General features: G+C 40.4%; 1 protein-coding gene and 1 long non-coding RNA gene across 2 annotated transcripts in view; one reads left to right on the top strand and one right to left on the bottom strand.

Annotated features, from left to right (window-relative positions):
* The window catches only part of LOC307216487, a 302,624-nt gene that overhangs the window by 74,557 nt on the left and 200,555 nt on the right, over positions 1 to 27,512 (bottom strand). The gene's annotated exons all lie outside the window — the stretch shown is intronic.
* SLC18A2 (solute carrier family 18 member A2) lies at positions 1,553 to 27,403 on the top strand. Its single transcript, XM_079976723.1, has 16 exons — positions 1,553 to 1,669; positions 4,147 to 4,297; positions 8,240 to 8,597; positions 12,549 to 12,607; positions 13,244 to 13,327; positions 13,882 to 13,974; positions 14,890 to 14,979; positions 15,090 to 15,133; positions 15,214 to 15,274; positions 17,713 to 17,808; positions 19,196 to 19,274; positions 19,522 to 19,573; positions 21,294 to 21,357; positions 23,882 to 24,001; positions 24,994 to 25,127; positions 25,704 to 27,403. Exons 2-16 carry the CDS (start codon positions 4,177 to 4,179, stop codon positions 25,812 to 25,814), a joined length of 1,566 nt encoding a protein of 521 aa, XP_079832849.1. The 5' UTR covers positions 1,553 to 1,669; positions 4,147 to 4,176; the 3' UTR covers positions 25,815 to 27,403.

Below are 27,512 nucleotides of genomic sequence, written 5' to 3'. Positions count from 1 at the left end.
GGCAACGGTGCCCACCTGAGAGGTGCTGAAATTGAGTTCCGGCAAGTTCCAGCTTGATCAGAAAAGCTCTGATCATAATTATTATCATAGGTATACCAATGATAGTGATTATGTGCAAGCAAAGAATAGTGAACGATGTCTACCAATGGCCTGAGAGCATCGGCTGTGAGTCTTGCCAGACCTGCCCCCTTCCTTGTGCTACCTTACTTATGTGGTGGACAAATTATCAAATCAGCTGTGGAACCTGCTGAAAGAGATTAGTCAAATGTTGACTTCTTTTAGAAATTAGAATTCAATTATTTGTTTGGAGGGGGAAGCATAACCATGAGATTCTCCTTTCCTCACTGCCATCTGAAAACTGTTCCTAAATATATTTTGTTGGGAGTAAAATCAGTATTTTTTCATTATTATTTTACTTCCAAGGAATTATATGTAGGATTCGGCTGCCACCAGTACCCTGCAAGAGTCCTTGGGTAAGTGAATATATATAATGGTGCAGAAATAAACTGGCTAGCACATTTGCAAAGCTAAGCAGGGTCTGGTATGGTTTCAAATTGGATTGGAGACTGTGTGTTGAGATTCGGGGGTTGGACTAGATCAGTGTTTCCCAACCTTGTGCCTCCAGCTGTTTTTGGACTACAATTCCCATCATCCCTTGCCACTGGTCTTGCTAGTCAGGGATGATGGGAGTTGTAGTTCAAAAACAGCTGGAGGCACAAGGTTGGGAAACACTGGACTAGATGACCCTTGGATTCCCTTCTAGCTCTATGATTCAATGACTCCATATATATTCATTATAATTCTGGTTGATCCCTTATAAAGGCATAATAATAATAATAATAATAATAATAATAATATTTTATTATTTATACCCCGCCCATCTGGCTGGGTTTCCCCAGCCACAAAGAATGCCAACAGGGAAACATAGGAGTTTAATTTGTTGTTGTTGCTGTTGTTGTTGTTTAAAAACTTATGCTATTTTAAAGGTCCCTGTGGTTTAACAAAGCTGCTAAAGGACTCATGCCGTTTCTAAATATTTACACATTTGTCTATAACAAAGGAAGGTGCATCTGCTATTAGCAGCAGCGTGGAGGAGGCGAGGAGTGTCAGTATCGTGTTCAATGAGTCCCAGCTGGAGACGCCAGAAAAACCCAGCTGGCTGAGTGAGTTCTTTACACATCGCGCCCCTAGTATTTATCCCTCGCCTCGCAGCTGCAACAGGGACCAAGTGCACGGCAGCAAGCGATGGTTTTGCTGCTTTCTTCCCGGACCTCCAAGCCAGGCCCTTGCCAAAGTCTGGCAGAGCCGCCTGAGCAGAGCATCCTCCGGGAGCTCCTTGCAAGCGGGGAGCCTTTGGTCCAAGGCAGCGGCGAGGTGACGCGGGGAGTAAAAGCGGGGGCTGGGTGGAGGTGGGGCTGGGAGAGACGCTGGAGTCGAGTTGGGTGCCTGCTTGGAACAGGCAGCGCCCCAGAGGAGTCTGTTGGGAGCGATAAGGATCTGGCGTGACGTCAGAGAGGAGTCTGGTAAGTGGAGCTGCCCAGAGGCGCTGGGAGCTCTTTCGAGTTCTGCTGGAGAGGACGAGGCAGTGTTTTGCTGAGGCGGAGGGCAGCAGGCAAGCAGCGGCGAGCTCGGGGGACCGCGGCTGGGGAAGCCTCGCCCGCCCAGGAGGGTAAGCGAAGCCCCTGGCGCGCGGGGAGGGAATTTAGGCGGGAAAAGGGAGCAGGCGAGAGAAAAGGCGGGAAAAAAGTGAGGGCGAGCGGCGCGCCCAGAGGGAGAGGCGTGGGGTGGATCTGGGAGTGGGGGGCGCTCACGTGGAGAAGTGAGGGGGCGGGCAGGAAAAAGGGGTCACGAATGTGAGGTATACTTGGGAGGGGAACGTCGAGATTTAGGCCTTGCAAAGCAGGGGTGGGGGGAAGCTGTGCCCATGGCTGGGCTGGAACACCCATCTCCCTCGACATTTATTTATTCATTGCGCTTATATCCCACCTTTTTCTCCGAGGAGCCCAAGGTGGCGCACGCGGTTCTCTTCCTCCTTCAATCCCCACAACAACCCTGTGAGGCAGGGACTGATCCAGGTTCACTCTGTAACCATTACGCCACACATGCTGGATGGGGTGGCTGATGGGTTTTGGAGTCCAATAGCATCTGTAGGGCTGCAGCTGCCCCACCCCTGCTGTGTGGGATACTGAGATGGAGCAGGGAAAGTATCTAGTTGGGCAATGGAGGTGACAAAATACTCAAATAAATATTGAAAAAAGGGCAATAGAAGTGGTCTAGAAGCATTAATCCCAGTAACCTTGGTTGCTGTGGCTGGCTCAAAAATTGATGCTGGCACCTGTGGGTTATTAGCTTTGTAAATTGGCTGCTGTTTCTTGAAGTCCTTAAAGTAAGGGTGTTTCCGCACTAAGGTCAGACCTGAAATTGGGCGAGAGTGCTTCTGAGCATGCACAAAGAACATTTGGCTCACTGCTGGACTTTCAACGCATCTAGGTTTAGGAAGCTGCTTGTAAGTTAGAGAGAGTGGCTTCCAAGCTGGTTTAATTGTTGGCAGTTTTATTTCAGCACTTTGTAGGAGAGGACAGTGGAGGAAAACAGGGAGCACAAAGGCAGTGCTCTGAAAGTGCACACTGAGTTCACTTTATGTGTCTTGTTGTGTAACACAAGCTGTTTTTTTTGGACGGTGCCAAATATACATTCAGATTCCATTCTGATGAATGGAGATTTCAGTCATCTACTGTGCTCCCACTATATGGCTGGTTCAAAACTAAGGCTTTCTTAGTTAGCAGGACACACAGTAAATCCATGTAATGAACCTCTACCCAAATGCAATTGCAGAAAAAGAGCAACCAGTCTCTGGTGCAAAAGCTGCTTTGTCAGTCAGAAGGGAGTGTAATTGTTGGTCAGCAAGAGTGCATAGTGGGGTTTACATGCATTTGGTAGTTCGCACAATAATACGCCTTTGTGTTAATAGCATACTTACTTTGTGTCCTTTGTGTGAAGGACACTTCTCCAACCTGTTGAATCAGACATGATTGTTGAACTACAATTTGCCCTGTTTGCAGGTTAGAAAACAGGAGAGACATATTTTTTCTGAGAGGGGAATTTGAGGGATTGATCAAGGTGGTGCAGGAGTCTTGCTTTGAGGCAAATTTCCCCTTCCCCATTGTGCTGAGTATCTTGTCCTCACAGCCCAAGTTGCGGCAGTAATGTAGGGATCCCCGGTCTGGAGTTTCGACTAGGGTTTTGAGAAGTCAAATGTTAGTAATCCATTATTCCTGTCTGATATCCTGTTTGTTTATGGCCAAACTAGATTAAGCAGTGAAGAATTAGAACGTGAGCATTTTCTAATATGGGAATTGGAACAAAACATAATTCAGAGAGATGTGTTCAGTCCTCTTTGAATGTAGATTTTCTTTAAAAAATGTATATATTTGTAGCATTTGGAGTTCTAGATGTTTATGATTTGAAAGCTAAGCCGAAGATACATATTCACTGGGTACTGCTGACCATTCATAGTGCTTTGAGAATATTCTAAATGAAGCTGAAGTGCTTGATGTTCTTTGCCTTGGGAAATATGTGTAGAGGGATTAATTAATACAGAAGTGGAAATGAAACCTGCTGGCTAGAGATATCTTCCATTTATACCAGTTCAGTTAATGCTCATACTGTATTTGAATGCATCTTTATTGCCCTTATTTTAATATGTTTGGGTGCTGGTGCACTTCATTGCTAGTTCTATCTCCACCCTTCCCCACAATCCCTTTAAATCCTACATAATTGGACTTGGCACAGTTTATTTTTTGGTAGTCAGTTTTATGAAAAGGGCAAGTGGCTTTTGTCTAGTAAATTAGAATGGTAATGCTGAAACCAATGATGAGAGCTTGGCTGGAATTATCATTTGTTTTCATAGTGATCACAGGAAAACATTGATTTACTTGGCTATTATAAGTAGGTCCCAAATGCAGAAGCGGCCTCATTGACCCCTTCCTATTATGCCCAGGAATGGAAGAGAAGCAAACATCTCTTACATTTCTGGTGGCAGATTGGAAATCATGTTCTTCCTTAAGAAGGTTGCCTTGAAAACAAAAGGGGATGAGGCATTTTAATTTTGGATTTGTATTAAAATATTATTTTTTATGTTTGTAGTGTAAGCCATTACTCAAGGGAAACTAAACCATGGCTTGGAGTGAATTCGGTGTCCTCAGCTGGCTCAGAGAGAGTCGGCAATCCCGGAAACTAATCTTGTTGATTGTCTTCATTGCTCTGCTCTTGGACAACATGTTGCTTACTGTAGTTGGTACGTAGTTTTTTATTCTTTTCTCTTGTTTTTTTAACAACCATTAAAGGAGGCTAAAATGCTACAATTGCTATGAAAGTGCAATTGATTTCTTTATAAACAAAGCTAGCCATTTGTTAGGACATATCGCTTAACCATTTCCAGTTACAATTATAATAGTATTGCTTCTGTGGATATCTGCAGGAACCGTCAAATAATGCTTTGAATAAAAAAATTATTCATAAGACAAAAATAGCAATGTATTTTTTTTAAAAAAAATCTACAGTACTTTCCTTTGTGGTTTCACAAACCAAAATGACAGTGAGGATAGGACTTGAGATGCATGTTTCCTTTTGATAGGTTATTTTTCATCTTTGAGCTTATGAGACTATTTAGCTTTGCAAAGCTACAGCATTTAGTCATCATAGATTATGAATATGGCCACAGATGGAATAAATTTGCACCACTGCTTGTATTTAATAAGAATTGGCCAGAGAAGTAAACACGACACCCATATTAATGCAGGACATTATTTGACTTCAGCAAGGTATGATCAATACCAAAATACTGTTAGGTTGGCATTCAACCTAGTTTTACTCAGAGTAGACTTACTAACATTACTAAACCCATAGTGAAATCTTCTTAAGCTGCCCCGCTCTTGTTTTTGCTGGTCAGCTTGTAGGGCCAAGTTTGAAGCAAGTGGTTACTATCTTAGAATAACACAAGTTTCCTGCTTTGACTCAGCCTGTGGTGAGCTAATTGCTCTGGGTTGTATGTGTATGCCATTACCGAGATGTTATCTTGTGTAATTAGGCGTCAAAAGGCGGGGAGGAATGCATCCACAGTGCTGTAAAGTGAGGAACCTGAGAAAGCAACATAAGAACATGATGCTTGCTGCAGTACATTGCTACCAAGATAAACCATTGTTTATCTTGCTGTCTGAATGTAGCCAGTGAAAAGGCATGAAAAATTTCTTTCCATGGCACTGAATACTCAGTAGTGGACAGCATGGTGGGTAAGTTGCTTCTGCTTGCTGGGAGGGACTAGGTTCCAGGATGCTCCTTGGCAGAATGAAGGCTCTGTTTAAATATAGACCCAAGTGTTTTAATTGTTGTTGCAACCAGTTAATAAAGTGCTTAATCAGAAATTATGTGCTGTAGAAACTTTGAAGATTGCTTTATACTTGTCCTTTAAGTTGGCCTCTTTTCTCAGTGGTTTAAATCCACCATCCTCTATACACGATTTCTTCAGCATTTCAAAATATTGTGGAAGTCCATTATACAAATTCCTTATTGCTGTGCAGTCTAAGTTTACCAAAATAAACTGAAATCCATAAATTATAGAGCTGATGCTCTTCTGTCTTGTATCTCCCCCACTATAACACACACAAACACACGTGAAACCTTGAGTGTCAACCTGGATTTAATTCTACTACCAAGTCATGTGTGTGATTGATGTTAAGGAGATTTGCTTTTAAAAAATAATAATCTGACATCTATGGGGTTTTCCCCTAACTATAAACCTAGCTTCACCTTCATTATTTAGACTGCCACTTCAACATAGTGAAATAATTTGGAATGGGACTGGTTTCAAAAATAGACTTTCCAAATGTTGCTAACCTTTGTAGTTGATTTATCATATCTTCATTTTCCTGTCTCAGTTGTCTAGATTTCCTAGCTGTTCCAGTTTATACTCCTGCCTTCTCGGTGCTTTGCATCTTCCCCCTCTCCCTGCTTGAAAGCACCTTGTAACTGTTTGGGTAGTTATTTGAATAACACCCTTTTATGGCCGTTTGTGCTCTAACAGGAGCAATACAATGTGTCTGAGTGACACTCTGAAGTGTTTATTTTCCTGTGTGTTTGATGTTATATTCTTGCCAGAGTTGCTATTTTGTTCTGAAATTGAAAAACACCCTTTTGCAAATTTGTTGCTGTATCACTTGGCCTTTCACATCTCGACAGAAAGGTTTCCTAAATAAATATAATTGTTGCCACAGTAAATCGACCCAGACATCTGCAAGTCTTGATGCACGTAAATGACTGTTGATTTTGTCACTCATATTTCCTGATAAAACATGCTGCCTCACCTGCTTCTACTATTTTTAGTTCTCGTTTCCTTCCTTTCAATACAGTTAGGATGTAATTAGGATTTTAAATCGCATGCAGAAGTTTAATCTTACCTTTCAGAGTTTAGCTTTATCCTTCCTGCATTATATAAAAGGAACGAGGGACTAGTGGTGGTAAAGCCAATGTTATATGGGATTCTCCAGCTTTTTTATTGTCAGGAGCATGAGATCACGTAGGAGGCAGGGCCATGGCAAGTTGCTTCTCTGCCTCTTTGGTTACACTTTAAGTCTCTTTGAAATCAATAAAAAATAGCTGTGACTTAGCTCCCAATGAAATCAGTGGGACTTAATTGCAAGTGCTGCATTTTAGTCTGTATATATCCTTTATTCTTTAACGTTCAAGCTTTGTGTAAAACAGTTTGAAGAATAAACAAACTTAATAATAAAATAAAGAACAATGAAAATAAAGAACTCTGGTAAAAGGCCTGCAGAAGAGGAATATAGTGTTCCTGATACTGGAACTGGCTGGGGCTGATGGGAATTGTAAATAAAACAATTCTTAGCATATTGGAACAATTATTGTGATGTGTTGAAGACAATAGAAGTTAGGTGACTTTCAGTATAAACATCTCTTATTTATATTTTATTCCCCTACTCTTGTAATATTAGTGCATCTTTTGCCTCAACAAATGAAATATATATGAGACACAGAAGGACAATTCTTTTATGAAAGGGAAGTGTGTGCATTGCATGCGTCACTTTCATTCTTGATTTTAAATGATTGGAAGTTTATATTGTAATTCATATCAAAAATACCACTGGAGTCTGTGGGATATACAGGTTAAAACTGTTGATTTGTGTTAGAACTAAAAATCAGTTTAGGCATGGCTTCCACTCACAATTTTCCAGCTGTTTGTGCATTCCCAAGTCATTTAGAAATGGATTTGAGCATAATCCCACTTCTCTTTTCATCAAAACTTACCCCACTGTTATTTTGCAATAATGTATCGTCATGATGCTTATTTATATGCCACGGTTTCAAATTATACTCAAATCACAACAGTAAATAAAGAATAAATGTGTTCCATAAAAAGCAACAGATATATTAAATACATCTTTCAAAGTATTTTATACCCACATTATCAAACCAACAAAGAAATTCATCTTAATTACAGTATTATTATTAGCTACATATTTGCACTAAGGTGTCTCAAAGCAATTTACATAATGAAAATTGAAATACCAAATTTTCCTATTCATATGAAAAACATTTAAATCTGTTTCATCAACTATATGGGTCTTTCCCTTCTCCCTTCACCTGTCCTCTCATACATTTAGTACCTAATAGCTGGATTACTGGTTGCTGGTGCTCAAGTCTATCCAGAAGCCCTTCCCCCACAATATTTGATGAATTGGCACTCTCTATTTGCCAAACAGAGGAAAAAATTTCGGGAACTTTATAGTTTAGTTTCCTTGCATTTTAGAGAAATGAACTTTGCATTGAAAATGGATGCCATGCAGAACTTTGTTGAGCCTTGTTGCAAATTCTCCTGACCGTATGGAAAAGAGTAGGGGAGAGAGGTTGAATTTCCATCGTTTTAGAAAGTAGCGGCACCTATGTTTTCCCCAAAGATGGAGGTAAGATAGGAGGATGCCTAAGGCGTCAGTGTTTCAGTTTGCATGAGAACTTCCTGCACATTTTTTGTCAGGATCATAGCTTATGATTCAGTTATAACTTATGTACTCTTCCATGATTTCTGGCAATAAGTTCTGTATAACCTGAAAGCTTACATGATCTTCTTGTAGTTTGATCCAGCAAAGTTATAACATTTATATGTGTTTTGATAGTGGTATTTGTATATTTCCTTATATAATATTTGTTCTGTTTGCTTTTTCAGTGCCAATTATTCCCAGTTACTTGTACAGCATTACACACCAAAAAAATGCAACTGAGATCCAAACTATTAGGCCGGAGACATCTACATTAAGCCTGAATAGTTTTCAAAGTATCTTCTCCTATTATGACAACTCCACAATGATTACTGGAAATCATTCTGAAGAGACAAGACCAGGAGATTTTTATCACGCTTGGACAGAGCAAATGGTGGTAAATATGACTAAGGCATCACCATCCTCTGACTGCCCCAAGGAGGACAAAGACCTGCTAAATGAAAATGTCCAAGTTGGTTTGTTGTTTGCTTCCAAAGCAACTGTGCAGCTGCTTACTAACCCTTTTATAGGGCCAATGACAAATAGGTATGCTCTATCTCTTATGCACTAAAGTGGCATTTAATACTGATCCGCCAGTTTATATATCAGCATTTCTGAGAGAGGTTTGCCTTTTTCCTTTAATCATTTGCATTATGTGTATGTTTTCGTTGATTGCTCACATTAATGGATTGCTCTTACTAAAATATATATTTGAATAGTAAATCTCCTCTAAGCCTGAAATATTTTTTAAATAACAGGGGCTTCTATTGGTTACGTTAAATAATTTTAACTTCTCCTTCCTTCTGTATTCTTTGAATAGCACTTGTTTATGAAGGCTTTTGTAGAAAGAATGAACCTCTTTTATACCAGGGTAAATACCAGCATGTGTGAAGTAGAAATACGTAACAGTGGTTGTTATACTTGTAAATTTTTTGAATATTTATTTTTGTCTTCAGAACTTTTCAGGATTATTTCATACAACTACAAAATATGAAATTGTAAGATTGAAGAGCTTCTGAAGGTTTTGGATTTTTACATCTCAGAATAATATATATAATCTAAATCTAAATCTAAATCTAAATCTAAATCATGATGATGTTTGTAAGCTATCCATCCGACTGGGTTGCCCTGGCCACTCTGAGCAGCTTCCAGCATATTCCAAAATGCAATAAAACAGTATCTCATACAAACAGGCCACCATCTTGCTTGGTTAATTAAAAACTAGTTGGAAGTCTGGGAGTGAGGGACCAAGACCCCCAATTTCAGCAGGTGCCAATGTCCTCAGCCTAGGGGAATTTGTATCACAGGTCACAGGCTGGTCAACTCAGTAGCAGAAATTGGTTGCAGGCTGTGCAGCTATCTATTCTGTTAAGGCCAATTGTGTTGCCACAGTAAGTTACTTTATGGATTCAGAGGCAATAGGCATGCTTGAGTGAGGAAAGCAGGTTTTATTAAAGCACAAAAAGCATATAACTGAAGAATGCACACTTACCGTAATGGATCACAGTTTAAACAGACTAAATAAGGCATATTACTGATAGCTAAGCAGAGCTAAAAATCTATAATAGTGTATCTCATGCCCTTTCTGCTGCTGGGGAAATCCTTGCACTCACAGAACATTCTCCATGTTGGATTCCACCCAGTGTCACAATCCTATGTTTCTGAACATCAAAGTCAAAAGCACAAAAAATAGGGGTAGAAGCAAAAGCTAACAACAATATTGTGATCCACTCCCACAGAGTGCTTAGTAACTACTCCACCTACTGATTATGGTGGCATTTGCTGGTGATACATCCACATTAGCCATGCATGAAAGACACCAATAAACAAAGAGCAATGAGTGGAATTCCAGGATGATGTTCCACTCACACATACTATCATACACAATGCACAATCATGTTATGAAGAAAAGGCCATAACATGTCTGTCAGAGCTTCAGTTGGCCCATTAATTAGGAGATCTGTATGTAATACTTTTATGGAACTATCATCTTCCTTTCCCAAGAAGGATTCAAGTCCTGATGCAATACCAAGGATCCCCACAAAGACAGCATGAAGAACATTGCATACATCACATTTGTATTGGTATCCATGTGAAATTGTCCCAAAACAGAACACTAAAGATCTGGGATGAAAAGAACTATCAATCTGCCCTACTCCACTTTTCTTTTTGTTTTTTATACACACTACATTTAAAGCACATTCAAAGTGCATTCTTATCCTCAAATAATTCTGGGCACTGTTGTTTAAGTTGGTGGAAATGTAACTCATGGGGTCAGCTGCAATGCCCAGAATTATTTGACTGAAAATGTACTTTGAATGTGCTTCCCTGCTATAGTGTGTACACAACTTTAGTCTGGCAGCCAGATCCACAGAACATGTGGGGTTTGCTCATCATATGTATGCATGTTTTTCCATGTTGTGAAACTGTCCAGACTGCTGATGATTGCAAATGGAAAAGGGCACATGGCTCTTGCACCACTTAATAGTTGTTTAGAAGATACAATTTCAACAGGTGTTGCTTGAATGACAAGCTGTGCCTGCCTCTACTCAACTTCCCTCTTCTACACAACTATTAAAGGTGAAGAAGTCCTATCTTCTCTTTCACCTGGCTACTCTATGTGCAGACAGAACTCTTGAAACATTGAATCTGTGTATAATTTTTATAATACTATTCTACTTTTAAAATGTATCTTTGTAGAAGAGATTTCAAAATATTAAGCTGTTTAGAAGTGCTTTTAAGTAAATATGATGCAAGTGAAACAGATTGTTAGTGTTTCTGCAGATGGAAAATGTGTGATAGGTAAAGGTAAAGGGACCCCTGACTGTTAGGTCCAGTCGTGGACAACTCTGGGGTTGTGGCGCTCATCTCGCTCTACTGGCCAAGGAAGCCGGCATACAGCTTCCGGGTCATGTGGGCAGCATAACTAAGCCGCTTCTGGAAAACCAGAGCAGTGCACAGAAACGGCGTTTACCTTCCTGCCGGAGCAGTACCTATTTATCTACTTGCACTTTGACGTGCTTTCGAACTGCTAGGTTGGCAGGAGCAGGGACTGAACAACGAGAGCTCACCCCGTTGCGGTGATTCGAACCACCAACCTTCTGATCGGCAAGCCCTAGGCTCTGTGGTTTAGACCACAGCGCCACCCGCATATGATAGGTGTATCACAGATAGAGTTTTGGAACAATGTGATATCTGAGCTGCAAAGCTGGCTTTCACTTATAGACCACTTGGAGGATTGTATCGTGTAACAGCTGTGCAGCTAACTGTGCACAAATAATAGAACTGTGCTATTACCATGTGCTAATACCATGTGGTATTATAAAGTAGAATTAGACACTTGTTGCAAGTATATTATTTTTCTACATTATTTCATTGCAAGAAAATAAATCTATAAATGGTTTAACGTTTAAACCATTCTTTTTAATGTACATTCTCATTACCAGTCAGTTCTGTGATACTGGATCCATCTTTTCACACGGTCTTGGCAATTTATACATACATTGCTAGTCACTGCCTGCTTTCTATCAGCCTAACAATGCACACTTTTCTGGAGATCAGTACTTTCTTTTAGCTGGAGACAAACCTTTTTAAACATGTTGGATTCTGAGCTGCTCCACTTTTGCCCCTCCTGAACGACAAACTAAGCATTGTATCAGAGCATTATGAAGAGAAATGTGCTGATCCAAAGCCTCCAATCTACCAGAATAATTGGTGGCTTAGAGTGGAAGTAGCCATTACCCAAAGCAGATGCTGCCAAGAAATTAACCAAGCCAGTGTGGCGCACTGGTTAATGTGTTGGACTAGGACTTGGGAGATCACCATTCATATCCTAGCTCAGCCATAAAGCTTACTGGGTGACCTTAGTCCTGTCATAGGGTTGTTGTGAGGATGAAAGGTATATCATATAGAGCATCTTAGAGGAAAGTTGGGATATAAATTTAATATAATAGATAAAATGAAATCTAAACATAATTTTCTGCCTCTTGCTCCACAATATATGACAGTTGTCGTTGGCATGGTGGGGCAGAGATACTTACTTAATCTAGAAGGTAACTTGCTGCTGCTTGCCAGGCAAGGTTGGCACAGTGCAAATGCACCAGCAGAGTCAATTTGGTGCTCCTGCTGGTGCATTTGTACTGCAACGCCCTTCTCAGTGCCTTATCCCACCCCGCCTCTCCTAGTAAGCAGTGGTGACTTGCCTGCTGGGAGATCAGGTAAGTGCCTCTACCCCTTGACACTATCTACTAGAAATGTGTTGATAACTGCCCTGTTGATAACTAGTGGCATTTAGGACTTAGTGAATGGTCCAATAGCACCTGATGCTTTAGTATTTGTTACAGCTAAATAGTAAGGCTTAATGGAGAGACCACAGAAAGGTCCATGTAACTGAATTTTCTAAAGCAGCTTTCTAGTGAAATAAGTCTTTTAAAGTATGTTAAGATGCAGGAAAGCATAAACAGCAAGCCAAAATATTGTGTTGGTTTTGTTTTCCAGAATAGGCTATCAGATTCCCATGTTTGCTGGCTTCTGCATCATGTTTGTCTCAACAATTAGTAAGTGCATTTCCTCCCCTGCCCATGTCACCAAAAATTATTATATTATATTATATTGGAGATGGAGGGGTGGACGGATAGGAAATACACAAATGGGGAGACTAGTTTAAAGCATGCATGAGTGTACTGAGGAACTTCCCTGCTTATATTGTTCCATAACAGTATAGTATGGACATGATCATTCCTTGCTTCAATTTGGGTGGTGTTGCTTGGTGCCTAAAATATTTGCTTTTCTTGTCCAGTCCAAAATGTTGAATCAGCAGCACTATTCACAACCTAACACAGTCAGTGGGAAGAGAAGGCTGGCATTTCCACTTTGCCCGCCTTCCTTTGCTAGTTTACAAGCAGCCGCAGAATAATTAAAGAGGAAACTCTGTGCTCTTCTGCTCATCCATCTGAATGTTTCCTTGTGCTGTATCCATGTTCTTATGGAGGTTTGACGTTAGCTTGGCTCTTCCTGTGCTATTTTCAGCAAAGCACTTCTGCCAGCAAGTGTGAACTATATCTGGTTTGGGACACTTCCTGTGGTGTTTTTTTATGGTAAATGCATTGTGAAATGCCTTTACAAGATCCTGGATCAATCTAGTTCAGTTTAATACAGTACAGTTGTGTTGGTGTGTTCTGTCTTTTCCACAGTGTTTGCCTTTTCAGAAAGCTATAAGTTACTATTTATAGCAAGATCTCTTCAAGGAGTCGGATCTTCTTGTTCTTCTGTGGCTGGTAGGTATTCATATGCACTTCATGATATAGATTGGTGGTTGCTAGATCTGTCATTTTGAGCAATCAACATATTCTTGACTCTGTCGTTTTAGCTAAGTATTTCTTTAGTTAAAATAATTTTTACTTTCATTTACTTCCTCTATTTAATCAGATAAATTCTGTCCATCTAGCTTTTTGCTGTTTACAGATAAGCTGAAATGGTCTAATGAGCCCATTATTGTTGCTTTTTAAAAGAATTATTGCATAATTTTCTTTTGCTTTAAAAGTTTTAAAATTCAGTTTTATAGGTCAGATGATATTAATATATTCTGTGTGAGGTAGGATACGTTTTACTGCAGGTCTTCTTGGTTCTTGGGATTCCTTTTCCTTCTCATTTGGGTGTTCTATTTTCAACAAGCTTGCTAAGTTTAGCTTTTTTTGTGAACAAATGAAGCATGTTCTTGTGCTTCATATGTACCTTGCTATTCATATCACTGTGTGATTTCCTGTCTGATTTTCACACTGAGAAAAATCATCAGTACTAACTTGTCCTTTTTTGTTTACTGCTTATGCAGGTATGGGTATGCTGGCCAGTGTGTATACTGATGATGAAGAAAGAGGCAATGCAATGGGGATTGCCTTGGGAGGCATGGCTATGGGGGTATTAGGTTAGTATGAGGAAATTCATTGAAAAAGAATGTGTGGTTCCCCCCCCCCCCCAAGTTCTATCTCTTTCATACACTGATGCCTTTATGTACCTACACTGCAATAAATGCATGATTTAAAATGTTCTAATCAACAGTGGCTAATGGGGGTGGTGTTGGTGGAGGAGGCAGTCCCCATCCCAGCAGGGGTAGTGCTGCTCCCAGCAGGACACCACTGCCTTTGCCTTCTTGTGAGCGACTGCTGTTTCTAGTAAATTAATATGAGTTTCCATATTGGTACAGATTGGAGAAGATATACCTGAGGCGCTGTGTAATCTTAATTATTTCTGCTGTATATCATTTAATTGAGTCATTTGCCTCAGGATTGTTCCTTTCTGCTAAGTGTCAAATATTTCAGTTATTAATATACAGGTATCTCTTTGCCCTCCCTCTGTTTCATAAAGTCATTTTAGTGACATAGCTAAAATATGCTAGAACAAGATCTGCTTGTTCAGTGCCACTTCCCCTCTATCCTCTTCTGTGCCCCTGGAGGAGGGTTGTGTGAACTCCCAAAACAGGTTTGGTGGAGGGGGATGGAATACAGTTGTATCTTGGTCGTTGAACGCCCTGGAACTCGGACATTTTGGCTCTCGAATGATCAAAATCCTGAAGTGACTGTTCCAGTTTTCAAATGTTCTTTTGGAAGCCAAATGTACGACAGGGCTTCCACGGCTTCTGATTGGTTGCAGGAGCTTCCTGCAGCCAATCAGAAGCCACGCTTTGGAAGTCAAAGGGACTTCCGGAATGGATTCCATTCGACTTCCAAGGTACAACTGTAGTCCTGTTGCATGAGTGGACCTCATTCGTTGTGTACATACCCCACTTAGAACTATGTTAAATTCCACCCTAAGAAATGTGTAAATGACTTTTTTTTGGTAGTGGGACCGCCTTTTGGAAGTGTAATGTATGAATTTGTTGGGAAGACAGCACCTTTCCTGGTGTTAGCAGCATTGGCTCTTTTAGATGGTGGTAAGTAAAATTCCCATATCTATGACATGACCAATAGCTTTGAATTGTGACATTGTCACCTACTTTTATTTTTGAAAAATACTCCAACATTATGATTTCTTTTCCTGCAGCAATACAATTGCTAATTCTGCAACCATCCAGGATACAACCAGAAGTAAGTAGTTCAACAATTATTATTTTTTTAATGCTTGTATTACACTTTCCCTAAAACTGAGGTTATTTATCTGTTGTTAGAGTCAGAAAGGAGCATCGCTGCTGACACTCTTGAGGGATCCATACATCATAATTGCTGCAGGTATTTGCAGTTATTGCACACTTGCATTTATTTGTTGTGGTCATTTCTGATCTGTATTTGGTAGTCTGTGGGAAGGATCACTTAGTCCAACTAAGGAAGGATCACTTGAGCTGCACGCACCAGCATGCAGCTTGTGCACATTATGGTTAAAACTATAATGTGAACAAACAGCCAGTGTTGTTTTCAGGTATTCAGTTGTGATAGAAGGACAAATCTACTACCTTGTGCTCATAGACATGAGTTTTTCAGGTGGAGATTATAGTGGAAAGATTACATTAGACATAACATTTTATCTTTGTAAGAACAGCACTGAACTATTGCTTCTTGCCCTCAGGATCACAGCACTAGTGAGACCACAATATTGTTTTAGGGATTCTTCATACAGAGTCTAATGCAACTTGGCATATTTGAACAAAGAATGACAGCAGTGGTCATTTTTTTGCTGAACTGTGTTACAAGAGGAGAGCCTTTTCCTAGGAGAAATAATTTATCCGTGATTTAAAACAAATTAGACTTGAATTTTAAAGATAAGCTCCTTTAGCTGTAAATGGCTGCAGCATGAGTCTGTTGTATTTTTTAATTGTGATCGAAAGAATATAAACATGTTTTGAAGGTACATTCAGCACTGAATGTGCTGTTCGACAAAGTGGTGTGGCAGTTTGTAGATTCAGGGCTTCTTTACATAAGACAAACATCCTAGATTTCCAGGTAGGAAAAATTGCATGAATATAGTGTGTGCATGATGATTCCACACTGCCTGCTTTGTCACATGTACATGTTGTAATCCATAATGATGGGGCATTAGTATGATATATTGCTATGGCAAAATAAACCCATGTGCATTTTGTTGCACACGGCATAGTACATCAAGAATATATCAAATAGTCCAAAGTTGAAATTCAGATATGTATTGACAAATGCTGTTTAGCCCATGTCCCTTACATGGAATGTCACATTTTCTTTTGAATATATTAGATGCACTCAATATATTGGGACATTGTCCTGTTAAACATTTGATTAGCTGGGATCTGGCATCCTGTTAAATTAGTGGTGACCATTTCATCACAGGCTAAGCAGCAGAGAGTAAGGCAGCCCACATATATGCATCATCATATATATAGAATTAGTGTGATCTTTGTCAGCTTTTTATCATGAAGAATAATCCTTAATTAAGATTAATTTGGGTGTGTACTTACAGTACTGACAATGGAGTCCTATTCATGTTTTCTGTGGAAGTAAGTCCTCCTGTCTTGAATATGGTTTACTCCCTAGTAAGTATGTTTAGGACTGCATCCTGAATCCGCTTATGTTTTGCACGCATGCAAGTTCATAATATACCATATAGTGAATGTCATCCACAAGTATATGCACATGTACCAAAGTGTGCATTTGAATCCACTCTTAGTTCTCATTAGCTTTATCTCTCCAGGCAACAATTCTATTTTATTACAAGTGATCAATTCGCTGGAGCCTGTCTTTGCATGCAGGGGAAGTCCTTAACTGCCAGATGTATCACTCTGCTTTCCTTTGGACCACATTAGTGAGGCTGAGAGGGGGGTATTGTCATCTGGGCAGCCCAGGACCTCCATACACACTGCCCAGACTTGCACCTTGGGAAGGTCACTTTGGTCTGACTTCACCCCTGGAGGTGCACTCCATTGTCTCTTGAGACAAGTGGATGCCAACAAGTGATCAATGCTTCAGTTCCCATAGGGATGAAAGGGACAAAAGGCAATTCAACTAACTAAATGTTCTGGTGGATGGATTAATGTTAGCACAATGAGACTTTCCCCCCCTTATCAACCTCAAATCTGCTCCAGAGAGTTGGTGGGACCCCAATAACAGATTTAGGAGACGCATGAGGGGGAGCATGTTCCATTGCAAATGAGCTGACAAAAAGTTCACATTAGTACTACATTGAATACAACTGAAAGTCTTCGGTGTTCTTTTATTCTGCTTCAAGTACCTGAGGAATAGGTTTTTAACAAATCTGTGTCCAACAAAGTAAACTGTTTCTGAACAAAATTAGAAGTATATTTTCAGATTAATTGTTTTGTTACAACCGGCATGTGAACCAGGTGCAATAGAATTATTGGCAAATCTCCTATTGATAACTGTGTTGCTCCTACTAGAGTTCACTTTCACAGTATCATCACATACTGAAATATTTTGTCTTTCTATTCTGAAATGCAATGAAAATAGGGAAATCTTTTGGGTGTGTTTTTTTTTTTGGGGGGGGGGAATAACGGGACTATATATGAAATTACAGATTAAATGACTTTCCTCCCACACTAGTAATTTAGAAGTAATCAGTGTTGTATTATTTGACAAGCAAGTCTTCAAAAGACGTTTTGTTTCTGTAAGTGTTGCTTTTTCGAGCTGTTGATTGGAATTTAAGTGAAACAATTCCAGCAATTTGTTTTCCATCTCTTTTCAAGGATCAATATGTTTTTCAAATATGGCAATTGCTATGCTGGAACCAGCTTTGCCTATCTGGATGATGGAGACAATGTGTTCGAGAAAATGGCAACTCGGTAAAGTGTTTTCTTTCTTTCATTTATTGTATTTCTGATCCTGAGAATGTTTGTGATTGCCATCTCAGATCATATGGCAAATGGTAACATTTTTTTTTAAAATGTGTCTCTAGACAATTGAGTGAATACTGTAGATTGCTGGTATGCCATTATATAGTTTATATTGCACATAATCAAGGGACACTTTGGTACCTATTTATTGGGGAGGCAGTGGAAGACAGGAGTGCCTTGTGTGCTCTGGTCCATGGGGTCATGAAGAGTCGGACAAGACTAAACGACTAAACAACAACAACATCCTGATTTCAATGAGAGGTTATATGATGCTGTCATTGAGCATTCATTTTGGTTGGTTTGTTATGCATTGTTGCATCAAGCAACTGTTAACCTACACAAATATCTGTGTGTCTTTCTCCCATCCTTTCCCCAAGTAACTCCTTTACATTCCACCTGTTTTTCAGCACACCCTACCCCTGGTTGTGTCAGCTTTCTGTGTGCACTGAGCATGTTCATTCTTCATTGGGCTGGTTTATTCCCCTTCCCTACTTTAGTGTTTATGTTTTTTTGGAGGGTTTTTTGTACTTCTGTAGATCTCTAGATATCCTGTTCTTGTGCATGAGTGATATGGTTTTGGCTACAGAAAGGTGAACTGCTGAAATCTTTTGAGTTTGGTGTTGGTATATATGGTATTTTACATTTATCATAACCCAAGTTCAGTATAAGAAAAGAGAATATGCATGATCAAAGTTATTACATATGTATCCTGTCTTTTCTCCAAGAAGCTCAGGGCAATGTGTTGGGAGTTTTACCCATTTCATCCTTATAAGTAACCTGCTGTTTTCTGGGGGTGAGGAAGGAGAGGGGCTGAGCCTCACTGCCATTACATGATGACATGGAACTTCATTGCTGTCCCACGTCCAGGCTGTCAGATGTTTGCCTGCCTTCTGCCCCCTCCCCTTCACTCTGGCTGGCATGAGCAGCAGGGCTGCAGATGCAATTTGTTTGAATAAATTCTGCCCCATCCAGGTCTGGATTGCAATACTCTTAATCTTAATTCATCTCCTTTTAAGACAGTTTATTATAGTGTTTAATTTGGAAGCTACCTTTCTTTTGTTTTATATACACACACACACTACTTCACTTATGCACAGATACTGGTGTCCGATAGCAAGTATTATTTTTTAAATATAACAATGGTCTAAATTTGATGGATAATCTTGCTAGATCAAACAAAAGGCTTGAAACAAACCGGATATTAATTTTTTTTTGGTTCAGGCTGAAGACCTTCATTAGATATGTTCTAATCAAAACTGCTGTGTCTGAACTTATTGCTTTTCCCAATGCTTCACAGAAACCAGTGTTGATAAGATAACCCGTTCATATTTTTCAGGCGTTGCTTTTATTCCTGCCAGTGTCTCTTATCTGATTGGAACTAATATTTTTGGGGTCCTTGCACACAAAATGGGACGGTATGCTGAATTTAAACATTATCTCATTCCTTAACACAGTTGTACAGTATTTTCTATTCTTTCAGTGTTCCTTCAGGTAGCTGCATTATGAGAAACAAACTGCAGCTTTCATGATAAATAAATTAACCTGCTGCTTTATTTTAAAGTTAATATTTTAGTAGTAATTGTAGTAGAAATGCTGAAGTAAAACAGATGTTTACTGCCTACGTTTCTTGGTGTCTAAAAGATAATGTTTCTTCTTTCATAGGTGGCTTTGTGCTCTAATTGGGATGGTAATAGTGGGAATAAGCATTTTGTGTGTGAGTAAAAGTTGATACTTTGAAGAGCAAATTCTGTTATTTCTATCATTTCTATAATTTACTGATGGTTCTATCCTTTTGGTGTGGGTATTTGTAGATGTAAATTGGGGGAGGGTATTTGGGATTCAGTGATGACACTAACTTTCTTCAATCTTAATTTGGATGTAATCCCCTGAAGGGTGCTATAGCATTCATACTTTTTTGGTTTCATGCATGAGAATATGGAGAAGAGAGCTGCGGGAAGATTCTATTATATTTGTTTTTTTATCTGGGCTGTCTTTATTTGTGGTTGCACACTGTCTCCTCATTTACAGCAGCGTCACTATGGCTGATTAGCTTCTTTTAACTTAAACCTAAACTGTTATGGGTTATTAGATGTTTCATGTTTAATGCTAGTAGGGAGCAATCAAATGCTGCTTGGGAGGACAGCTGAAGGGCCCTAATGAACTGTGGACCTCTGTGGGTGGGTGGAATGAATGGTGTGGCATGATGTCCCTGGTGTGGCAGGAAAAGGCTGCCAGTGGTAGGGCCAGGATCAGGACACGTTTGGGGAGTGCCAGGTGAGGCTGTGAATCTTCATGATCAAATTCCCTCATTTCCCCAAAATCCCACTTTTAAAAGGCTCGAGCTGGAGCTGGCATAGTTAATTCCCTCCCATTGCCCATAATATGAAGAGTGCAGGAAAAGGATACCCTGGCCACTGCACCCTTCTCCTTGCACCCTGCCCTTTGATTGCTGTATGTCAGAACTTACTGACTACAGAGCATAATATTAATAACATTTTTTTATTTATGCCCCACCCATCTGGCTGGGTTTCCCCAGCCACTTTGGACGGCTTACAGAATCTATAAAACATAATAAAGCATCAAACATTAAAAACTTCCCTATACAGGGCTGCCTTCAGGTGTCTTCTAAAAGTTGTATAGTTCTGTTATCTCCTTGACACCTGAAGGGAGGGTGTTCCACAGGGAGGGTGCCACTAACGAGAAGGCCCTCTGCCTGGTTCCCTGTAACTTTGCTTCTCGCAGTGAGGGAACCAGCAGAAGACCCTTCAGTGTCTGGGCTGAGCAATGGGGGTGGAGATGCTCCTTCGGGTATACTGGACCGAAGCCGTTTAGGGCTTTAAAAGTTAGCTCCAACACTTTGAATTGTGCTCGAAAACGCACTGGGAGCCAATGAAGATCCTTTAGGACCGGTGTTATATGGTCCTGGTGGCTACTCCCAGTCACCAGTCTAGCTGCCGCATTCTGGATTAGTTGTAATTTCTGAGTCACCTTCAAAGGCAGCCCCATGTAGAGCACATTGCAGTAGTCCAAGTGGGAGATAACCAGAGCATGCACTACTCTGGCAAGACAGTCTGTGGGTAAGTAGGGTCTCAGCCAGTGTATGAGGAGGAGCTGGTAGACAGCTGCCCTGGATATAAGATTGTGATTAGGGATCCCCTCAGTATTTGAAGACTTAGTGAGCTACTGGTATGTGAAGAGTTTTCATGAGGGTAAGCAAGAGAGATTGCAAATATAATTGTTCAGTGAAAGCAGTAAAATAAACATTAGCAGAAACCTAATAGATCAGAAAGCTAATAGATCAGATTAAAGCTAATAGATCAAAGCTAATAGATTAGATGAAACAAACACTCACCAGTAATTAAATGAAGGTCATATGATACAATCTAGTAAGCAGCTTGATGTTTGATTTTGAATGGTTGCTTTTCTTTTTTCAGGTGCCACTTGCTAGAAATATATATGGACTCATAGCACCAAATTTTGGGGTTGGTTTTGCCATTGGTAAGGAAAACACAAAATACTTGTTTCTGTTTTTTGATGTATTCTATTTTTTTGTGAGTTGCTCAGAGAATGTATGTTATTGAGTGGCATATACTGTACAAATACTAAGTAAGTGAAACTGTAGCTGGGAATTTGATTTAGTGGTTGAAAGTATGACTTCAAAGTTATATACAGGATCACATTTGAATGTTATCTTAATAGGCATGGGCATAGCCAATGGGGGCAGGGGGGGCAGCTGCCCCCCTAGATCAAGTAAAACAATAGAAATAGCTAATCAATCACATCGGTTCTGCTCCCCAACAAAGACCTCCCCTCCCCCACAAAAATCCTGGCTCCACCCATGCTAATAGGGTTAAAAACAACCTGCACTTTAATATATTTGTTAATAGATAGGACTCGGTTTAGGTTTCTCTAGATGGGGTGAATGTCCACCTGTGTGATAACTGGGGAGGAGTAGTCCTGCCAGGTGTGCATTCATGTTATCGCCTTTCAAGTAAGGGCTGGTGCATATGCACCAGGCTAGTGACTGATAGGAAAAGGGAAGGAAGGGGAAAGTGCTAAGTTAACTTATGGGGATTGCCTCCCATGCTCTGCTGTGTTCTAAATTTTAATGATTATGTTGCAGCATGTCACTCTAAACAGTAAGGCCCGTAAGTAGACTTTCATGTGTGGCTTTGCTTACCAAACTCCGTATGGATGGATATGCTTAAAAAATCAAGGGAAGCTCTCTAGACTGTGGATGTGTTGATCCTTTCTGAATTAAGCCTTCTTATGTGCATTTCCTAAGAGATGGTTGCTTTTGGGGGGATGGTGGCTCTGAATCCAGAACCCTTCCCAGCTTCCACTACTAATGGGTGATCAGCACTGCCGCTCACAGCAGTGGGTGTGGCCCACAGCTACAGGTGAATAATTCTGGCTTGGGCTTTAGCTTCTGGGGGGGGGGGTCAGAAAACTTAAAATTCTTTGTAATTTATATGACATAAATTTTCAGTTTTTAAAAAGTAAATTCCCTACTGTTCCTTTCCTTTCAAACAGCAATTTACCGTATTTTTCGCCCTATAGGACGCACTTTTCCCCCTCCAAAAATGAAGGGGAAATGTGTGTGTGTCCTGTGGGGCGAATGCAGGCTTTCACTGAAGCCTGGAGAGCGAGAGGGGTCGGTGAGTACCGACCCCTCTCGCTCTCCAGGCTTCAGGAAGCTATCTGCAAGCCTTGCAAGCCCGGCGGGAGGTCCCGCGGGCTCGCAAGGCTTGCGGGCAGCAGGCTGCAGCCCAAAAGCTCAGGGGACAGCGGGGAGGCGGAGCGCCGCCACCCCGCTATTCCCGGACCTGATCTGGAGGCTGGCGGGGCGAGAAGCAAGCTTGCTTCTCCTCCCCCCCCCCGCCAGCCCCACAAGCTCGCGGGATAGCGGGGAGGCGGAGCACCGCCACCCCGCTATTCCCCGACCTGATCTGGAGGCTGGCGGGGGGGGGGGGGGGGAGAAGCAAGCTTGCTTCTCCCCATCGCCAGCCCCACAAGCTCGCAGGATAGCGGGGAGGCGGAGCGCAGCCACCCTGCTATTCCCCGACCTGATCTGGAGGCTGGCGGGGGGGGGGGAGAAGCAAGCTTGCTTCTCCCCATCGCCAGCCCTCAAGCTCGGGGGACAGCGGGGCAAGCCACTGCCCCACGGAGGCTAGAGAGGCTGTCCCTGAAGGCAGAAGAGGGAGATGGAGCGCTCCGTCTCCCTCTTCTAGCTTGGGGATGGCTGCGCAAAGCCTCTGCAGGCCAGCGGAGTACGCTGCCCCACAGAGGCTAGGGAGGCTGTCCCTGAAGGCAGAAGAGGGAGACGGAGCGCTCTGTCTCCCTCTTCTAGCTTGGGGATGGCTGCGCAAACCTGGGGGGGAAATAAATTTTTTTCCCTTGATTTCCCCCCAAAAAAACTAGGTGCGTCCTATGGGCCGGTGTGTCCTATAGGGCGAAAAATACGATATGTATTGCTTGAAATGCAACAGGTGAACAGATTCAAGTTTAAGTAATTCAACCAGGTATATTAGCAATCTCATCTTATTTCAAGCAAGTGTGTTTAAACTGTGCTGGGAGTAGTAAAGTCATGTAAGCGTCTTTATTATACAGTACAGGAGTTGACAGGTGATGAAATAATTTGATATTTAGAAATTTAGCTTCTTTTGAAGGTCTTAAAAGTTCTCTGAATATCATTTTTTTCCAATTCTGGAGAAAAGGGTCAGAGGGCTGTGCAAGATTATAATTGTATAAGGTTTTGTGAAGAGGGTGGTTTTGCATTTGCTGGAAGATCTTGTGTTTAGGACAACGGCACCATCTTAAAATGAAAAAACCCTCATACATTCAAAGATGGTATAAGGAAAATTAAACACAACATATTGGTCATAAAAATGATCGATTGTCTCACTATTATCTGTTTTTTCATATATTCATGCTTTAAAATAAGTTTTCTAAACTGTGGAAAGAGGAAAAATGAAAGGTCTTTCTCAAAATAGCATTTGTTTTCTCCCTATCTTATAACCAGGGATGGTGGATTCTTCGATGATGCCTATTATGGGTTACCTTGTTGATCTGCGCCATGTTTCAGTCTATGGAAGTGTCTATGCAATTGCAGATGTTGCATTTTGTATGGGATTTGCTTTAGGTAAGAGCTGAATTTGCTTCTTGAAATGCATCTAACAGTACCAAAAGGATATTACAAAGGCCTTGGAGCAAATGCTGGCAATGCCAGCTGCCTGGTAGGCTGCAGCAATAGTGGGGTTTGCTGCATAGAATATGCAGGTGATAAGGCTGTAGAAGAAGGTAAGTAATATCCCTTTCCCACTGGCACTATTAGCTGTATCACACAGTCATGCTGTTCAGTCTCCACACAATTGGGGTAAATATCTACCCAAGTCTCTGTTAGGACAAGGCAATTGCATTGAAAACTCCATCAGCTAGACTCTCTTCTGAACTGATCAATAAGAGTGTTCTGCTTACATACAGAGATAACAGCTTCTTACAGGGATGACAAAGTTGTCACAACCTGGTCAGTAAGGAACAGCAAGAAACTAGCTATGCTGAAGTCAAAACCCCTGACATTCCATTCATCTACATTCATTTTCCACCTTCACACTTACTTTCTGTTTACTCTCCAAGAGAGATGTGGCCTTAAGATCTTAGCTGGCCCAGGCCTGTTATAGGCCCAGGCCCTTGCAGACTTCAGACCCATACATTCTGCTTCCACAGATTACAGAAAAAGAGAGGACTCATGAACTGGTATTAATTTGTGGCTACTGGTGGGGGGGGGGGAGAATAGAGGTAAGGCAGAATGCCTTCCTTTTCTGTAATTATGGGAACTGTTGTCAAGCCTCTTGCTTGGTAATGAAACAAAAGCACTGAACTAGTGGGTAGCTTTAAAATCCATGTTGAATTTGTACTATTTTCACTGGCTTTAAAAGGCATTTAAAAAATCAATAATTTTCCAACACACAGGTTTTCAAGCATACCGTATATTTGTTAATTCTGCTCATACAGTATATTATGTTAGGACTTATTTTTTTCTTGCTCACAGATTCTTTTAGGCTAGTTCTTGTTTTTCTTATGTATGTACCCTAAGACTTTTTCTTTTTTTTAAAAAAAATGTGTTTCCCAAAGGTCCATCTGCTGGTGGTGCCATTGCAAAGGCAATTGGATTCCCATGGCTCATGACCATTATAGGAATCATTGACATCCTCTTCGCTCCTCTGTGTTTGTTTTTGCGCAGCCCTCCTGCCAAGGAAGAAAAAATGGTAAGCCCAAACTTTTTCCTCATTTCGCTGTATTTGAATTCTGATATATTTTAGTACATAAGCAAATAGAGAAACGGACTATTTTGTAATGTTCTATTTCATTAGCTGAAATCAGTATTTTGTATTGAGTGGGGTAACTTGGTTTGCACAAGACAAAAAAAAATTACAAGGCTGGCTTATCTTTGGAAACCAGCAGTAACAAAGTTACTATATTTTGGGTGAAGTTTGAATTAACAGTGCATGTTAGACATCTGGTTTTCTTTGATGTGTGAGGCTTTGCTACATTGATGCTGGAATTCAAGTAACTGTGAAGAGTTCACATGGAAGGGTATTTGACACTAACACCTTCTCTGAACCCTCATGCTAACAAATTGTGTCAAAAACCTGAGGCAACTTTAGGAACAGTAGAATGTCTTGAGAACCTTCAGGCATCTGATTTCAGTGTGAGAGCCCTCAGGGTTGCTGCAGTGCATGCACAGAAGCTAGGAGATACTTGGTCCCAATTCTAAGCCATCTGTTGCTGAAAGCAATAAAATGCTTAACAGATTACTAATGCACAGCTTTGTTCTTTTGCAGGCAATACTTATGGACCATAACTGTCACTATAAAACCAAAATGTATACGCAGAACAACATCCAGTCACATCCAATAGGCGATAATGAAGAAGAATCAGAAAGTGATGAGTAATTTCTGAAAGCCATATCAAGTAGTTTAATGTATACAAGTGTTTCCTGTGGAACATCTCATCAAGACGTTTTAGTTGTACTGTACTTTTAATGGTAAAATAGTAAACAAGAAAAAGCCAAAGGTAGCTTTATTTATTGCCCTTGATTATGAAGCAGATTACCCGCTGCCTTATAAAAGGAGAAGGGAAGCTTTTATAGGAGTTTGCTACAGTGTCAAGAATTTGTGCATTTCACATTATGCACTATATTTTTGATTAAATTAGTAGTGTAAATCTAAATCCAGATCTATGCCTTTAAAATGTCCATTCATTAACACTTTGCTTATTCCACCATTTTCTCTATTTGACTGATCAGCAGCAGAGAGTGCCTGAAACTAACAATGATAAATTATCCGATTGGACACTATATAAAAAAATGAAAATGTTGCATTTGTTAAATAGCTTTCCTTGAAACCATGAAATAGAATACGTAATTCCCCTAATTATCTGCATTTCCCCATTATTCCTAGAGGAAAAAATCTTTGAAAAATAAAATATGGAAATTGTGAAGGACACATTTAATTGAACTCCTTATTATCAGATAGTAGGCACTAAACCAAAAATGGCTGTATATTTTGCTTGCCAACACATTTGTGCAACTTAGGTGGAAAAAATCTATCTGCATAGAAATATTGATTCACAGTGCATTATATGATTTAAATTTCAGACAAGTGTTACTAGGTGCACACCATAAATTAAATCCAAATTGTGTCAGACACTTACAGATGCATAATACTCGCAGATGGACAATCCCTCCCATATAACACAAGAGAAGACAGTTTAGACAAATATATGACACTAGAAGCAAGACTGGTCGATGTCTGAACAGTTTCACCTAGTCGATTTGAAACTTCTCAACAATTTGGATGAAATTGTTTTTTCTTTCTTTATTTTTATTTCTTAAAGCTTTATTTTGATTTTTAATTAAGAGAGTTGCAAGACACAAATGTCTCCTGGGGGACCTGTGTGTCTGCCCAAATAATATAAATCTAAGAGCTATCAATTAGGTAGTCAAATTTTCACTCTTGGCTGGCCCTCGGGCATGAGGAGACTACAGAACCACAGCCTTAGAAAGTATTCCTGCTCTGGGCAGAGTAACTTGCAGCAAGGGGATTTGGAGACGAGGACTGTGTAGATTGCTATATGGGAGGAATGTAATACCCCTGCCTCTTCTAACTGATAGGCAACTCAGCAGTCCATTGAGCCCTACAACAGTGTTGTCCTTCATTTGGACCTGAGCTCATGAAAGGATGTGTGGTGCCCTTAGTTGTGAAAATAGAATTCCAACAAATGATAGACCATGTATCAATATCAAATATTTAGTGTCATGTACTTGTCATGCTGTTTGTAAAACATGATCTCTGTGCCTTCTTTCATTTATCAACAGATGGTTTGTGTCTTAAAGCAGACACTTTGTTTACATATTTTTGTAAGTGTATATATTGGTCAAAATTAGAGATGCTGTAGATTATTGTTGTTAATTATGCAGAAAAGTAACAACTTGGAATGTTATCATTTCTTGGAAAACCCCCAAAATAAACGGTGGACAATTTGATGTTGTTTTGCTACAAGTGATGTACAGATTAGTAGAATGACTCCAACATTGTCTTCTAGGAAGAAAATAGGCTTATGATTTCATCATGCTGTTGCACTCTTGCTGT

The sequence above is a fragment of the Podarcis cretensis genome, assembly GCF_951804945.1.
Source record: "Podarcis cretensis genome assembly, chromosome: 5".
NCBI lineage: Eukaryota > Metazoa > Chordata > Lepidosauria > Squamata > Lacertidae > Podarcis > Podarcis cretensis.
This window is presented reverse-complemented; position numbering and strand designations above follow the sequence as displayed.